The following is a 17,470-nucleotide window of genomic DNA, read 5'->3' as shown; positions in this document are numbered from 1 at the left end:
GAGGAGGAAGGAGGCCTTGCCTATCACCTCTACTGGGATATAATTCTTTGCCATCGGAACATCGATTCTCTTTAATTTCCCTCTATGTCCCCTAGCATCCTAGAGTCTTTCAAAAATGATTGTTGAATGGATGGACAGATGGATGGATGAAGGAGGGAGGGTGGGATTGTAAGAAGGAAGGATGTACGGACAGATGAGCAGAAACAGATCAGTCTGGAGGAGACGGAGTGTGCTATCCCAGAAGCCTAGCAGCAGAGCATCCCACTGGCAGCAGAGGCTTCTGGGACCAGATGCCAAATCTGCTCCCCTGCTGTTGCATCTCCTCCTGGCTCTAAGCTCCTGTGCTCCTGGCCAGCATCGGTCTGCTCTCAAGGTGGAGTGAGTAGAAGCTCAGGGCAGCTGACACCCAGGGGAGTTCCAGCTCTTCCCCCACCTGTCACCAGCCTCTGACAGCAGGAACATATCTCCAAAAGTGTGGGCCAAGTCAATGGGAAAATAGGATTTACTTTACAGAAATTCACTTTGGGGGCCAACTTCTCCAGAACTCTGCAGTGCAAAAACCTTGGCAAATCCATAGTCAATGGCTCAGAAGGTTTCTCCAAACCCGGGGAGTGTGCTGTTTGCTAGCTCTTTCCAGGGCCAGAAACTGGAAAAGGAGGAAATGTCACAGTCCAGATACAAAAGGGAGTCTCAGGGGGAGAAATGCACTCTGGTTTTTGGTGTTTGTTTATTTATCCATCAATTTCATTGATTTATCCATCCGACTATCCAAAACAGGCAACCTTATCCTGCCATTGTCCCTTCACTCATGAAACCATCCTGTTATCTATCTATCTACCTCTCCATCTATCCAGCCAACTAGCCAACCATCAACAACCCAACAATCTACCTCACCATCAACCCAACCATCCAATCCATGCACTTATCTTCTATCTATCCAGCCACTTATCCATCTAACCATCAATCACTCATCTACTCATCCAACTGCTGAGCTGCTCACCCAACTAACTGTACACTACCCAACCAGCATGGATGAGAATCTCCCAGTACGATTGGGGAGAAACCTATATACATGGTATGGCATAACCTAGGCAATATAAAAGGGGTGCATATAAGGTGCCACCAAGGACACAGAGGCCACAAAGAGCAGAAGGGGGAGGGGCCAATGAGAGAGATCAGAGCAGGCTTCACACAGGAAGAGATGCTCAAGCTTCATCTTAACAGACAGCAAGAATTGACCAGGGAGAGAGGGTGAAAAGGGTACCCAGGTGAGGAGGAGAGGGAAGAGCAACATAAAACAGCATGGTGGATTCTAGGAGCCCAAAGCCTTGAGTCCTCAAAACTACTTGGTTAGTTGTGGGCCCTGGGCCGGTCCCCAGTTTTTCCAAGTCCACCAGACTCTATAATTCCCTCTTGATTCCTAGAGAGAAAGGGCCACGTCCTGTGGCAGCTGGGTGGGAAGCTGCCATCTGCTGCCCTGGGCTGTGCTCTGATGGCTACAACAGGGTTAAACCCAGGAGGGAGGGAAAAGTGGGTGCCCTAAGATTTTGTGAAACAGGCTTTGCTACCAAGTGAACCCAGGTATAAATCCCAACTTCTTATTTTGCGACAAGTTATTTAACTTCTGAGTCTTTCTTCGCCCTCTTCTGAAAATGAAGAAAACACCAAGAGCTCTATGCTAGGCCATTGTGAGGACGGAACCAGCTAATACAGAGGGAGTACCTGGTAAGCTGTGGGAAATACTAGTTACTTTTCCTGGTTGCTGCCAATACTCAAGTCCTACTGTGTGCCAGGCAAAGTGATCTAAAACAGGGGTTAGACAGCCGGCCTTAGACAACAGGAGTCAATTCTCAGTAAATATTAGTTCTCTGTCCATGTATGCAAATTATGTACAAATGGTTCAGAAAAAAATACATCTACATTATACACACACACCCACACACATGTGCAAGGGGGAAAGGGGGCCAGAGAGAGTGAGAACATACAGGAGAGCAAATGTGGCAAACATGTTGATAATTGTCGAATCTAGGTGAAGGCTAGACAGGTGTTTTACTCTGCTTTCAACCTCTATGTTTGAAATGTGAAAAAGATAAGAAATCAGCTCTTTCTCCATCTACCTTGGAGCAAGACTGCCTAAGCTTGGATCCTAGCTCCACCATTACTGGCCGAATGGCCATGGGTACATGAATGCCTTCTCTAAGCCTTAATTTTTTCATCTGTAGGATTCAGCTAACAATAATACCTAAGCCCAGTGCCTGGTCCTTAGCAAGTCCTTAATACATGCTAGTTGCTGTTGTTATTATTACTACTATTATTATTGTCTTTGAGTGGCTGAGACACTGAGGATGAGAGAGGCTTGGTAAAACACCAGTTTTTTTTTTTTTTTTTTTTTTTAATACATGAGCTCTTTTAATTCCTCAAACAACACCATGGGGTAGGTGACAGTATCCTCACTTTACAGATGAGAAACTAAGACCGCCGGTGAGTGGAAAGACTAGGATTTGAACACAGCTCTGTCTGTCTCCAAAGTTCAGGGTCTTTCCCCCAATATGTCCTCCCTCTCCTGGACTCAGGCCAAGAGGCCCAGCCTTATCACCCTTTCAACTCCAACAGGGGCTGGTCAGAGGGAGTCTTGAGCTTTGCTGGCATGGCTGTGCTTCCGGGCCAGCCAGGGGCACCCAGTGTCAGGGGCTCCTTGGCAGCTCAGGAGCCCTTTTCCACTGTTCTCCCAAGAGCTGCGGGAGCTGCCATCCGAGGCCGTGGGGAGTGACAGCTGACGCTGATGGAGACAGGCAAGAGGATGTACTGGCCAGGGCCCTGACTCGAACAGACTCCCTGGGCCATGGCCTTTCGTGGGTTCCAAAAAGGCCCTGCGGGCTCTGGATGAGGCTGTTCCCAGGCTCTGCCTCCCCGTGAGAGGCGGAGAAGCCCCATTCAGGCGGGACGCATCCCACTGTGCGCTAAGCCGCTTTCTCCCCACTTACACGTTTCAGATGCTTTTTGTCCTTCCGGCTTCCCATGGACTCAGGCCAAGTGACAAGTTGGTGCCGTGGACATATGTCGTCGCCATAATGGGAATGTTGACCCCACGCTCTCTCCCTGCTGGGGCCAGGCAGCTTGCACCCCGCCCCAGTGCTTGGCATGCCCTGTTCTCAGTCATACAGGACTCCTTCCAGCTCCCCAAATACATCACACACTCACGGGCCTCCTATCCGGATCTTTGCAGATGCTGTTCCTGTTGCCTGGAATGGCTGCCTCGCTGCTTCTTCACCTGGCTCTTCCTTAAGAATCATCTTAGAAGTCGCCTCTTCTAGGACGCCTTGTCTAACCTCATTGTATAGTTCAAGAAGCTGAGGCTCAAAGAGCGAAGAGGGCCAAGGTCACACTGTTAACTGTCAGAGCCAGAGGTCCAATCTAGCATGGTTCTATTCTAAGACCAGCTGCTTTTCATTCATTCTGCCAACTCTACCTCCCTCAAGAAGAAACCTAGGGAAGACATGCTTTCTGCCTTCAAACACAGCAGATGCCTGCAAGATGGATCTTATGTTCCCGGATTGTTCTGGAGGGTGGAAAACAGGGACCATGCAGGGAAGTTACAGGGAAAGAGACTCCCCATTTCAAGGTGAGGAGGCATGTTTGAACACCTCCCAGTGCCTACCAGCTATGTGACCTTGAGTAAGTCATTGAACCTCAACTTCCCCATTTGTACAATGGTGCTAACAATACCCTTGCTATTTCTTTACCCCAAATACCTAAACCAGAGGTTGTAAACTGCCAGACAGGGAGCCAAATCCAGCCAGCAAACATGGCTTGGTTTGGCCAGAACTGTATTTTAGAATAAAATGAGTAAACATTCAAAAACCAGTTTTCAGACCAGGCATGGTGGCTCATGTCTGTAATCCCAACAATTTGGGAGGCTGAGGCGGGTGGATCACTTGAGGCCAGGAGTTTGAGACCAACCTGGCCAACATGGCAAGACTCCATCTCTACCAAAAAGAAAAAAAAAAAATGCTGGGAATGGTGGCAGGTGCCTGTCTTTACTAAAAATACAAAAATTAGCCAGGCATGGTGGCACTGTAGCCCTAGCTACTCGGGAGGCAAAGGCCCAAGAATTGCTTGAACCTGGGAGGCAGAGGTTGCAGTGAGCCAAGATAGCATCACTGCACTCCAGCTTAGGCAACAGAGCGAGACTCAAAACAAAACAAAACAAAAACCAGTTTTCCCATAAGCATCAGAACTTTGCAAATCAGGCTGGGTGCAATGGCTCATGTCTGTATTCCCAGACATGGGATTTTTTGGGAGGCTGAAGAAGGAGAATCGCTTGAGTTCACAAGCTCGAGACCAGCCTGGGCAACATGGTGAAATACTCTGTCTCTACCAAAAAAAAAAAAAAAATGCTGGATGCAGTGGCAGGTGCCTATGGATCCAGCTACTTGGGAGGCTGAGGTGGGAGAACTGCTTGAGCCCGGGAGGTCAAGGCTGCAAGTGAGCTGCGATTGCGTCATTGCACTCCAGCCTATGAGACAGAGTGAGACCCTGTCTAAGAAAAAAGAGAGAGGAAAAAAAAAGAACTTTGCAAATCGGAAGATCTGGCAAAACCGAACACAGATTCCTGTGTGACAACATGGTCAGGAGTGGGTAGCACCTGCCTCCTTTAGACTGGACGTGTACTCTTCCTGGGGCACTATTATACTTTCAACAGTCAAGTCACAACGCGGGCCAGCTCACAAGTCTGGGGTCTCTGAGCAAGACTCTTGTGATTTATTCCCTGTATTATGTTAGGCCAGATTTCCTGGTCAGTCAGCAAACAGAAGCCCAATTTCTTGCTCCATGGTTTAATGTATCAACTTTGACTATGTGTTGCTCAGGTCCCCCTCAACTGTCTTTGGAAGTGACGCTCAGAGCTCAGTGATCTGACCCACTCACTTCACTGTCTGTCCACATTTTCATGTGCTCTGGGCCAACCTGTGGTCCAAACTTAATTTGACAACAACTGGCCCATGCCTTTAGAAATTTTTCTTTTCCTCTAATGCTTCCCCATTCCTGCGATGACCTCTGGCCAAGGTGGGAGTGACAACCACAGTCACCCCTTTACCGGGTCTTTCATAGTAGAATGAAGAACACAGTTGCTCCTCGGCACAGCCTTCTGTGGTGCCTGAAATTACGATGCCCCTTTCACTGACAAGGAAAATGAGGCCTAGAGGGGTGAAGTGACTTGCCCCAGGCCACAGGAGCACCTGGGACCCATCCTTTCAGTTAAATCCCACCAGCCCAAGGCCCCTTTCTCTGGCCTTACACCTCACACTAGGTCTTGAATATCTACAACTCCAGGCTACCATTTTTCATGAATTTTAGGTGCATTTATTGCGCAAACATCTATCTAATATCTGTCAGGAGCCAAGCTTTGTGCTGTACATGGTGAAGTGGAAAGTCCCTGCCTTCTCAGAAGAGGCAGATAACACTGAAGACAATTCAGGGGGTAAGTGCTGGGGGTGGGGTGGGAGGGAATGAGGTTTCTGGCTTCCTGTTACCTCCCCACCCCCATCCCTGGACTGGACAATAAACTACCTGTGAGAGGCTGTCTACAAATATGGCTGCCAACAATTCCTCCCACTCCTAAACACAAAGCCACTCCTCCCAGTAAGGGGGGTCTAGATTCAAGTTTGGACCACGGGTTGGCCCAAGAAACATGGAAAAGAACAGGGTGCAGGGGCAGGCACTGAACTCTGAGTGTCACCTGATTGAGTGGATCAGGACATGTTGAGTGGGATGCTGGACAACAACCCACCATTAAATTTTCTGTGCTAAACAGTTGAGCAAGAAATGGGACTTCTCTTCAAGGATAAAACAAAAAAATCAAGCCCAGTATAATTTCCTTTTCCTTGAACCTGATGAGGAAGCCTAGGATGAATCTGAGCTGGCACTGTGACTGGCTTTGACCAACAGAAGGCTGCGGGGGGGACACTTTGTGACATTAGAGCCCAGTCCTTAAGAAGTCTTGCAGTTTCCATTTCACCATCTTGCGAGCTACTTAGCATGGATAGAGGCGCAGTCTAGACTAGCAAAGGATGGGAGATAGAGAGGAGCATGAGCGGACCAGTCTTCCAGCCTTCTCTATGAGGGCCTCAAAGATGTATGTGAAGCCATGATGGAACTTCCAGCCCAACCTAGCTGAGTGTAGCCTCCTGAGTGATCCCGGCTGACAACCTGGTGAACAGAATAAGCGCCCAGCTGAGCCCAGCCAATCCACTGAATCAGGACAACTAAGAAATCATTATTGTTTTAAGCCAGTAGGTTTTGTGGTGGCTTGCTAAAGATTAGTGATATGCTTTTCAGGAGTGGAGTCTTGTACTTTTTGTAGCTCTCCCTTCCCTTGCCTGAACCCTGGCACTGGCCACTGAATCCTGGAGCTGGAAGAGGCCTCCAAAACCACGGAGTCTCACCCCTGTCATTTTATAGAAGAGATAGCTGAGGCTCAGGAGGCCACACAATTAACTCCAGGTCACACAGGGTAACAGAGGCAGATCCAGGAGGCAAACTCAAGTCTTACAGGACTGAACACCAAGGGTACCTCTCCACTGACTTGCAACACACCAATACAAATGTATGTTGCAAGTCAGTAGAGAGGTACCCCTGGTGCTCATACATTCTGTCTTAAGAGGCAGTCACTATTCAGCTGCAGCCAACTGTGGCCATGTGGGAATGTGGGCCCAGCAAAATCACATTGTCTGACTTTTCAGAGATGCCAGAAACAGGACTTTTCTGTAAAATCTCTTGATTTTCGAACGTTGGCTAAGAATTCGAACTGGATGGATGAGCTATTAAGATTGGCCCTGGGCTTCAAGCTTGGTCCAGCTGCTGGCTTTGGGCAAGTCACATTGTCTCCCAGACCTCAGTTTTCTCATCTCTAAAGTGGGCCCCGTGGCTCCTGCCCCTTTCAGGATGGCTGTGAAGTCCTGATGAGCTATTGTATTTGGAAGTACAAGCTGCAAATGGCCCTGTGACGGTTCCATAGTCTCCGTTCTCTGTGGAGGCGCCCCTTACAACATAATGAGTTAACACCCGATCTGTCTAAGTTAGAACAACATTATTCTGACCATTATGACAGAGATTGCATTTTTATGGCAGGTTTGCGAGTTCCAGGACCCTCCCACTTGCATTATCTCAGGATGTTGATGGAGTTGGAGGCTGGACAGCTGCCTTAGAGACCCTCATCAGAGCCAAGCCTTTCCTCTGAGCAGGGAGGCACATTCCAGAAGTGGAAAAGAGCATGAGCTCTGGAGTCACCAGACTTGGGTTTGAATCCCTGCCTCACCACTCCCTAGGTGTCCTTGGGCCAGTCACTCCTCTCAGAGCTTTGGTTTTTTCATCCGTAAAATGAACATAATAATACAATGACCTGTGGGGCTCTTGGGGCAATTGCACAAGGCAACACACATAATGCTGTTAGTACAATGACTGACACAAGAATTGACAGCTGCTGGACGTGGTGGCTCACACCTGTAATTCCAGCACTTTGGGAGGCCAAGGCAGGTGGATCGCCTGAGGTCAGAGTTCAAGACCAGCCTGGCCAACATAGTGAAACCCCATCTGTACTAAAATATACAAAAAATTAGCTGGGCGTGGTGGTAGGCACCTGTAACCCCAGCTACTCAGGGAGACTGAGGCAGAAGAATCTCTTGAACATGGGAGGCGGAGGTTGCAGTGAGCCAAGATTGCGCTATTGCACTCCAGCCTGGGCAACAAGAGCGAAACTCTGTCTCAAAAAAAAAAAAAAAAAAGAATTGACAGCCATTCCCATGATCATGGCAGGGAAGGTGGTGCCTGGCAGGCACTGAGCCAAGAAGGAGGGCATGGCCATGAAGGAGTCTACGCCTTTCCCAGATTAGGGAGGCTGTACTGGAGTGAGGAGGGGGCCTTTGAGAAAACCTAGATGGAACCCTGAGTGGGCAGGCTGGAGGGGCCTCTCAGCCACTTAGCAAGCCAGTCAGACCCTTGCCCTCTAAGGCTCAGAACAGAGTGGGTGGGGGAGAGCTGGAGATGGAAAACCTGGTACACTGGCCCCTTATTCCCCTAATGTGAATTGAGCTTCCCATTGGTAGAAAGCAAGGATGGCAACCATTAACATTTATTGCAAGCTTAGCACATCTGAGGCACACACTCAGCTTAGTCTTCCTCAGATTAACACATCCATCGCTGACAACCATCTCAAGAGCTAGGAACAATGATTACCCCCATTTTAAAGATGAGGAAACCAAGGCTCAGAGATGTGAAGACACAAGCCAGAGGACACACAGTACGGAGCAGTCTGACTCCACACACTCTTCCTGTAACCCCCCAGGCTCTGCTGTTTATAAAACAAGAGAGAAAGTGATCACGGCTAAGCAAAGGCTCTGTGGGACTTCAGAGAAAGGGGCAAGTCATTCTGGCCGGGGGCACGAGGGTGCTGCTGACATTTAATGGTTATGGAAACTAATAAAGAATGGGCACAGCTGAGTGCCAGGCGGTTCTGCCAGTCACAGTACACAGCATCTCATTTAATCCTTGCCATGAGCCTCTGACACATGCGTGGTACCTCCAGTTTCCAGATGAGGAAGCTGAGGCTCAGAGAGTGGATCACTTGGTCAAGGCCACACAGCAGGCAAGGTCCCCTCTTCTGAGGACACTCCCCCCCACCGCGGGGGCTGCAGCAGGGCAGCAGATGGCTCCAGGAAGCTCACCTAGTGAGGGTGTCCTAGGAAAGCCCCCAGATGACACGGGGGTACTGGGGAGACAGGTGTCCCCCTCCTGCACCCTCCGGAAGGCAGCTGCTTTAAAAGGCCCTAAAATGCTTTCAAGGCAGCCTTATCAGAGGGCCTGAGCTGATCCCAATCAGGGAGCCTCCAGGTGCTGCCACAATCAACAACTGCCCGCCCGTTGCCCCACCCCTGGGAGCTGTGCAAACATTCTTTCCTTCCCTGCCTTCCCCCAGCTAACCCTCTTTTTATGCACGAGCCAGTGGCAGCTAGGGCTGGTGGGTGCTAACTCTGATTGATTTCACTTCATTTCAGTCTTTTCCAGTTTCCTGCTGAGGTTTCTCTTCCTCTTTCCCAGGAGTCCTGTGCTTTATCATAGGCCGCTGGGGGGCAAATTTGCCTGCCTAATGGAAAGACCTGGAGAGTGTGTTAAAAATACAGACTCCCCAACCTTGTTCCCCATCTCCCAAATCTCCAGCTAAGTCAGGCATGCAGGTGCCAGGTCAGGAGACGGGTCCTTGTCAGAGGTGTGGCAGATCCTCCTCTGCCAGGAGGCCCACCCTGCTCTGCATCTCCTCCAGCCTCAGTAGGAGCATGGGTCCCCTGCCCAGCCCAGCCCAGCCCAGGCATCCTGTCACCCAGCGGGCTCCATCTGCCCCTTCCTGTTAGGGGCCTTTCTGTGTGCAGAGATCCAGTCTCCAGTCTAAACTCACAGGTGAGCTCTGGGCAGGCAGAGTTGACCAGAGGCTACCACAGGCTGAATGCCCAGCAAACTGGCCCATAGAATCTGTCCCAGGCAGGGTGCAGTGGCTCATGCCTGTAATCCCAGCACTTTGGGAGGTCGAGGTGGGTGGGTCACTTGAGGTCAGAAGTTTGAGACCAGCCTGGCCAACATGGTGAATTCCCGTCTCTACTAAAAATGTAAAAAAATTAGCCGGGTGTAGTGGCACATGCCTGTAGTACCAGCTACTTGGGAGGCTGAGGTGGGAAGATGACTTGAACCCGGGAGGCGGAGGTTGCAGTGAACTGAGATCGCACCACCGCACTCCAGCCTGGGTGACAAAGTGAGACTATCTAAAAAAAAAAACCAAAAAAACAAAAAACCTGTCTCCACTTTGGCACTGATGCAGAACCTTGAGGAAGTAGGGCCAAGGGTGCCTAGGACAATCCCACAGGAGGGAGGGGGCCCATCCAATGTTCTATGACAATTTCAGGGTGATTACAGATCCCCAGGACTTAGGAGGCTTAGGGACCCCAGACGAGAGCCCCCCTGGACTAGGAATATGAGTATTTTCCCCTGACGGGGCTCTGGAGAAAGAGGCAGGGATGGAGTCTGAGTCTGTCCACACTTGGGGTGTTGCCATCCCAAGTCTGGGGGAAGTTGGGAGCTTGTGGGGTGGGTTAGGGGGAGACACTGAAGGTTGATCTGGTGCCTGGACAAACTAAGTGCCAAAAAGGGGGCCACATCGCCATCACTGAGGGAAGAACTTCAGAGGGGTTGAGACCAGCATTTAATGTCCACAGCACTCAATGAGTGTCTGACACAGGAACCCAGGAGGCAACTGAAGTGCAGGGAGTCTGCGCTCCTCGCCCCAGAGCACACAGCTGGGATTTGAACTCACGTCGGTTTGCCCCTGAAGGCTATGCCTTTTCTCTACCACACACTGCCTGTGAAGTCAGCTGGCCCTGTTCCCCACCGCAGGCAGAATCCCTTCTCCCGACCAGCCCCTGACATGAACTAGGTGCCTGGTGACTCTTTAAAAACATATGGATGGATGGAGAAATGAATGAGTGAATAAGTTAACTGGCTTTCAAATTCTACAACATTTAGGTTTTAAATCTAAGCCCTGATTTCCTGGCTAAGACAAATACATGAAAGCAGCCTCCTTTAAAAATGAGAAGCAAAAGAAACAGATGTAAAAGGAAAACCAATTCCAAATTAATCCCATGGAAGGTCGCTGGGTCTTAGACAGGTAATGCCCCAGAGGTGGGCCCAGTAGGGTGGAGGTGGGGGTGGGGGTGGGAGAGTCGAGTTAGGGGAGGGAGGGAGGCACGTTTCCCCCACCCCCCATCAGAAGTAGACTTGTCTACCTAGCACACAGTGGCTGCTGGCCCATCTGAATGCTCTGCTCCGGCTGAACTGGTCTATTCATTATACCCAAGCCCCTTCTTGCATCTCTACTCAAGCCATTCCCTTGGTATCTCCCTCCAGGAAGACCTCCTTGATTTCCTCTGCCAGATGGACCTTCCTCCATCTCCACATCATTCTCCCAATACTTATCACATAACACAGTATCATATATTCATCTGTCTGTTCACTCAACATTCAATTCATTCCACGTTCCTCAGCTGACAATGTCATTCCATTACTGAGCACCTGCATGGCTGGGCACAGTTCTAGGCACCGGAGATGTCATAGCCAACATGGCACATGAAGTCCTGGAGTTTATAGTGTAGTGGGCAAGGCAGATGCCAAACAAGTCTTTGATGCTTCTTCAGGTGGCGATGGGTTTTATGGAGCAAAACCAAGCGGGTGGGATGGAAAGCAGCAGAACTGGGTCTGTTTTAGAAGAGAGAATCAGGGAAGGCCTCTGGGGAGGTGGAATTTGAACATAGCTCTTCAGACCAGAACTGTGGACACAAAAATGAGGCAGATGGGTCTCTGCCTTCAGGGAGCTCACAGTCTAGCGGGGAATCGACAAGCTGGCTTTACTGGGACTGTCCAGGACCAGATCTGGCTCATCTGAACGTCATCACACATTGCAAGTCAGTGATCTTTCCAAGCATGAATCTGGCCAGGTCCCTTGATAGCTCAAGAACCTTCAAGGACTCCTTGCTGCCCTCAGCATCTGATCCAGACTCCCCAGCCTTCCATTCTAGCCCTTCAGGACCTGACCGCCCCACTCCCATTCTCAGTCTCAACCCGCACTGCTGCCCTCAACACCCCACCCTCTTCAGACACATCAAAGCAAGCACCTGATCATCCTGCCTCCATGTCTTTCTATGGACATAGAGACATGCTATTTCCTTTTTTAGGTAAAATTCTCCACATCCTCTAAGTTCCAAAGTCAACCTCTTTAACTCTTGAGAACACAGTTCGTTAGCATGACAGGTGGCTAAGAAAGTTTCATAGCAGGGAAAACGGGTGGTGAGAAAATGAGGCAAAGCATAACGGCATAAAAGATGAAATAACCCTGTTCTGTCCTCAACCGCCCCTGCCGCCCCGGGGAGTTCACAGCCTCCTCTGGGAAGCACGTTGGACCCCATATCACACTCTGTCTCGCCCACTCTTTTCCCTGTCAGCTTGTCCTATCTCCTTGCCTGTCCTGGAGTCCACCACCCTGCCAGCCAGAGAAGAAAGTCCATCGATATTTGGAGAGCAAATGAGCAGATGTAAGGAGGCTGATTTTCTCGAGACCTCGACCTTTGGATTCCATCTAGTGGCGGGTCTGCCACTGGCCTCCTGTCCTGTTGGATGTTTCCCCAGTGCTCTTCCATCCTGCTCTAAGCCCCCACTTCACATGCTCCATGCTTTCTTTCCCTTGGTGGCAGGGGCGGTCTCACGGTTTAGGGGAGATGCTAAGCTTACCATCCTAACCTAGAAGCCCCCCGTATACACACACACTCTCTCCTCTCTCCCATTCCGAAGGTTGGAGATGGGGATTTCCTGGGGCCTTAACCGGCAGGACAGCCCTTTACGGGCTGAGGAGACAAGGAAGGAGGAAGGGAAGGAAGTGGTGACCATGTGGCTCTGGGTTCTGGGAGCCAGAGGGGCCCCCTCCTACTGCTCCATGGCCCAGTCCTGTCTCTACAGACTGTGTTACTCTCAGGAGGACCCTGGTGTCTCCCAAATGTGCACAGGCAGCACCGTCCATCCCTGGCTTCGAAGGGGGGACTTCTCCCATCCGTCATCTGGTCTGATTCTCACAAACACCCCAGGAGACAGGCAGGACAGGTGCTGTCATCACCCTCATTGGACGGAGGAGGAAAATGAGGCTCAAAGAGCGGAAGTAGGGTGTAGACGATGGACTCTACAAGAGATTTAGCCAGGCCATTTTACACCCAAAGAAACTGAGGCCCCTATAGGGAAAGGACCTGGTCCAGGGTCCCATAGTAAATGAGAAGCAGGCCCTCTGACCTCCACCTCGCACCATCTCCCCATCCATTCGGCCAGCTCCTTATTAACCGCTGATGGACTAACTTCCTAGCGTCCAGGGGGCAAAGGGAAGAAGAGCCTGAGGCAAGCATTGGGGTGTCTGCTGCAGCCCTCCTCCCACCCTGCTGTGGCCTCCCTTCCCCACCCTGCCCCCAAGTGGCAGTCCAAGTAGCCATACCCTTCTGTGACATCAGTGCCCACCAGCCCTGTGTCCAGGGCCAGGGTCCAGACTGGCCACAGCTCACCAGATTCCAACCAGTCCCTGCCAGGGCAATGGCTGGACAGACGTGGCCCTTCCATCTACCCCGGAGTAATTAAAAACACACCCAGGCCTCTTCCAACGAGAGAGGGGCCAATTTTCTTCCCCTCCAGCACTGCTGACTGCAACCTAAATAGCAATATTTATGCCAAGCTCCCCATAATACTGTAAACATCCCAATGTATAGCGGGCCAACACATGAGTCATTTCCCCAAAGCCAGAGTTAATAAGTGGTACCTCAGTCATATTCCACAGAGCTCCCGCCAGCAGCCGGGCCCCAGGGCTGCCCTCCACACCCAGGGCCCGTGGCACCCTCGGTGCCCCAGTGGCCCCACTCCGGGAAACCGCAGGCAGCCGCCAAATCCCCCAGGAGCCGGAGGACAGCTGCCTCAGTGCCAGAAACTGTGGCTGCCATCCAGGGACACCACCCCCCCAACTCCCTGACTGCGGTCACTAAAGTGCTCATTACCGAAAGAGAAACTGAAGTTGTAGCACAGGGTCCCCCACAACGCCTTTCCCAGAGGCTGCAGCCCCCACGCCTGGTCTGATATGTTTTCTTAGGCTGCAAGAAGGGAAGGGGCTTCCCACAACCCCAAAGTGGCCTGAGAAGTGCACACAGACATCATCCCTCAGCCCACGGGAGCAGAACCCTGGAAGGGCTCACGCAGTTTAGGGGCAACAAAACTCAGCTAAGTGAGTGCTGGTTTCAAAGAAAGACCACAGACCTGGGTTCTATTTTTGTCACCCAACGGCCCTGGGTGAGACATTGGACTTTCCAGGGCCTCAGTTTCCGTATCTGTTAAAGAGAAGTAGGAATCATACCTACCTGGCTTCCCTAGAAGGTGTATTTTGAGGTATCCAACACAATTGTGGGCGGGAAAGCACTTCGTAAAGCTTAAAGTACCTTGTCAACTGTGCAGCACGTTGTAAACCACAGAGAGCTGCGTATAGTGCGAAGTACTTCATAAACTGTAAAGTGGTTTGAAAACTGTAAAGTGCAGTACACGTGAGAACCATTATTCATGTTCGTTTCTTACCCTGCAAGCTCGGCCATTCCTGGTGGACACACCCAGACCGCACTAACTTTCCCTCCGGAGCAAGCTGGCTCGGGAGACCTAGCAGCTACCCCTGCCCCCCTGGGGGTCGGGTGGTACCAATACACGAAGCCACGGGGAGAGGGCCCGGCGACCCTGGCCAAGGCCAACACATGGCAAGAGCATCTGGTCCGGCCCTGGCGGCAGCTGGAGAGTTCCCGGGGCTCCAGCCGCCACGCTGAGCGCTGCGGCCGCGGGGCGGTGGCCGGCGGGGGTGCCCGGAGACCCCGCGCGGCGGAGAGATGCCCACAGACCCATCCCCCGCGCAGTCCTCTTGGGGAGGGGACCCCATTGTACGCCGCGGGCGATGGGCAGGCACCGACGCGGGGGCTGGCGCGCTCCCTTCCACTCTGCCAGTCCCCGCTCTCCGGGGCGCCGGGCCCCATCTCGGGGGCGCGGGCCGGGAGCCCCCCACCCCGGCCAAACGCGGTGCCTCCCACCCTCTGCTCCCTGCCAAACTTTCCAGCCCCGACCGCGCGCCGGCCTCCCCCACCGCCCCCGCCACCCTAAGGCCGGACTCGCGCCCCTCCACCCCGTGCCGAGCAAGACCAGGCCGGCGCGAGGCGGCTGCCCGGGCCGGGGGCGGCGAGCGCGCGTGGGCAGCCCCCAGCCCTGGGCGGCGCTCGCCGGGCTGGCTACAAAGCCTCGGCAAGATGGTCCCTTCGCCTCCTCCTGGCACAGTCAATCAGCACCCGCCGCTCCCCGGGCGCCCGCGGGGCCCGCTCCTCCCGGCGCGGCCGGACACACCTCCCCGCGGCCACCTGCGCCCGGCGCCGGCCCCCGGGCAAACTTTGCGGGCCGCGGAGCGGAGGTGGGCGCCGGCGGCCGCCCGTGCCCGGCCGCTCCCCGCCCCCATCGCCCGCCCGCCCGCTCACCTTCCACGGCGGCGAGCAGCGGCAGCAGCAGCAGCGCGGCCCCCAGCCTCCGCAGGGCCATGGCTGCGCTTCCCGGGGCCTCGGGCCGCGGCGCCGCGGGGCCCGTACGGCCCGGGCGGGAGCGCGCGCCCCAGGCTCGGGGGGCCGGGGGGGGCGGCAAGGCGCGGCGCACACACAACCGCCGCCACCGCGCAGCCAGCAGAATGAGCCATCCAGCCCGGGCAGAACGGGGACCCGGGCTCCGCCAGCGCTGGGCACGGCCCACCTGAGCCGCTGGCGCGGGGGGAGCCTGGCCGGGCCGCCGTCCCCCGCGCGCGCCCCAGCCCCCGGCGGCCGCGCGCCGCCGCGAGCCCCGGTCCCCACACCACGATCTCAGGGTCACCCGGGGGCAGCGCGGGCGCTGGAGCGCGGCGACCCCTCTTGCCCGAGCCACTGAGACCCCGGGCTCCCCCCGCGCAGCAGTGGTCTCTCCCGGCGCTGTGGCTCCTCCAGATAAAGCAGCGATTTCAGCCCAAATGTTTCTCAATTTTTATTGAATGCTGCAAAGCCGGAGAGCGTCTGGCGCGGCTGACAGGGGCAGGGAGAGCGGACGGGGGGGCAGGGGAGGGCGGGGGAAGGGGCTTCCCAAAGCGGGGCCGGCACTACCTGTCAGGGCAGGGAGTCCCACGCCCTCGCCTCAGCCCTGCCACCCGGGTCCCTGCGGCTTCGAAAGGGACCGAACTGCTATGAATGGAAAAAAAAAGGGGTGGGGGGTGGGGGGGCATCTGGGAACAAAACAGGCGGCTTTCCCAGGCACGGGGGCTGGGCTGGGGCCTCCGAGTGGGAGATTGGGCCTTGGTGCTACCCGAGGGCCTGGGGTAGGGTTGCGCGGGGGGACGGGGGGTCACTCGGCACTGGTGGGCTGGGTCCTGGCAGGCAGACCCCAGGCCACCCCTCCCTGCCCCGTTGTTCTGAGCGGGCCCGCGAGCCCCTCCCTGCATACTCGTCTATACATTAGATTTCTCCTTCTCTGTTGATCTTGCTTCCAATGCAGTTTGGGGATGGGGAGAAGGAAGTCCATGGGTGAAGCTGGGGAAAGCCCCAGCCACCCCCACGCTGTGGAATGGACCTGTCTGTGCAGCCGTGGTTTTGTGCATGGCTGTCCCTTCAGGGAGAACACAACCCGAGTCCCAACCCTGTGGGCCCTGCCCTGCTCTGACAGCCTTCATCACCATCATCATTAACAGACTTTACTGAGGTCTGGATGGTGGGCGGCTGCAGGGGGCCTGCGGCAATCACCCAGGCTGAACCCCTGGCGGTTGGGAGCCCACTCCTGACTAAGGAGACTTCATCAGGAGCTTGGAACTCTGTGGAGTGAGTGGAGGAGCAGGTGGTTTAAGTCGAAGGCAGTTTAAGTCTATGCTACCCACATCTCCTGTGTCTCTTTGTCCCACATACTATCAAAATGTCCCAGCAATCCCTTTCCTTCAGTCCATACCAAGAAAATGAGGTATCACAGGCTTTGGGAATCCATCTAAGGTTTGGAAAATTGGGTCGTCTCTTGAAGCTCCAAGAGTTCGGTTGAAATGGGTCTCATCCTGGAAGGCCACCAGGAGAAGGCAGCCTGGGAGGGAGACAGAATAGGAGTGAGCAGGGAGAGAGGAGAAACAGATTTCCCCCTATTAATCCTACAGACCCCTCACCAGGGTCAAGAGCCAGTGGGATGGGGCTGGCAGAGCCACTACTGTTCCTATTTGAGTGAGCAGGGGGAGAGGAGAAACAAAAGATTTCCCCTTTTAAGCCTACAGACCACTCACCAGGGTCAAGATTCACTGGAGTGGGGCAGGCCTTTATTTTCAGTTCCTGCCTGTCAGACCTTCCAGGAGACCCAGGGTTTGAGGGACCCCAAGCTTGGCCCATCTTGAGGCAATCCTCCCTTTTCTGGACAGAGCAGCTTTAAGCTCTGCCCCCCTCCAGTGCATCCAGGTGCTAGACACTTCCAAATTCAAGAAGTCATTATTGAGCACCTATTATGTACTGCACAGGTTCAGATTTTTTGCTGTTTCTATTTCCTGGGACCCTTGACTCCACCTACCCACGGCCAGTGGTTACTTCCCTTTTTGCTTCAAAATAGGAAAACCAGTGACTCTGCTTTATTGAGGACCTGGTACCAGGCGCTAGGCTGAGCTTAATTTCTTGTCCCCCTTAATCTTTCCTACTCTGTGCAGCAGGTGCTGATCTTTTCATATGATGAAACTGAGGACCAGATAAGTAATTCATTCAATGTTACACGGCAAATCAGAGCTAGGATTCAACCCCAGGTCTGTCCAACCCCAGTGCTGATCTCCTTGTACCTTTCACAGAAGCACAGA

General features: G+C 53.4%; 1 protein-coding gene across 3 annotated transcripts in view; it reads right to left on the bottom strand.

The window, feature by feature from the left end:
- The window catches only part of EPHB2 (EPH receptor B2), a 206,422-nt gene extending 191,029 nt beyond the window's left edge, over nucleotides 1–15,393 (bottom strand). For 2 of the 3 annotated variants that reach the window (XM_025358232.1, XM_025358242.1), the window contains exon 1: nucleotides 15,120–15,393. In XM_025358232.1, the coding sequence (XP_025214017.1) occupies nucleotides 15,120–15,180 (61 nt within the window). In that variant the 5' untranslated portion in view covers nucleotides 15,181–15,393. The remainder of the gene's footprint in view (nucleotides 1–15,119) is intronic. The other variant, XM_025358250.1, reaches the window with a different exon arrangement.
- Nucleotides 15,394–17,470: the final 2,077 nt, after the last annotated feature.

Source organism: Theropithecus gelada, chromosome 1 (assembly GCF_003255815.1).
Source record: "Theropithecus gelada isolate Dixy chromosome 1, Tgel_1.0, whole genome shotgun sequence".
NCBI classification, from domain to species: domain Eukaryota; kingdom Metazoa; phylum Chordata; class Mammalia; order Primates; family Cercopithecidae; genus Theropithecus; species Theropithecus gelada.
This window is presented reverse-complemented; position numbering and strand designations above follow the sequence as displayed.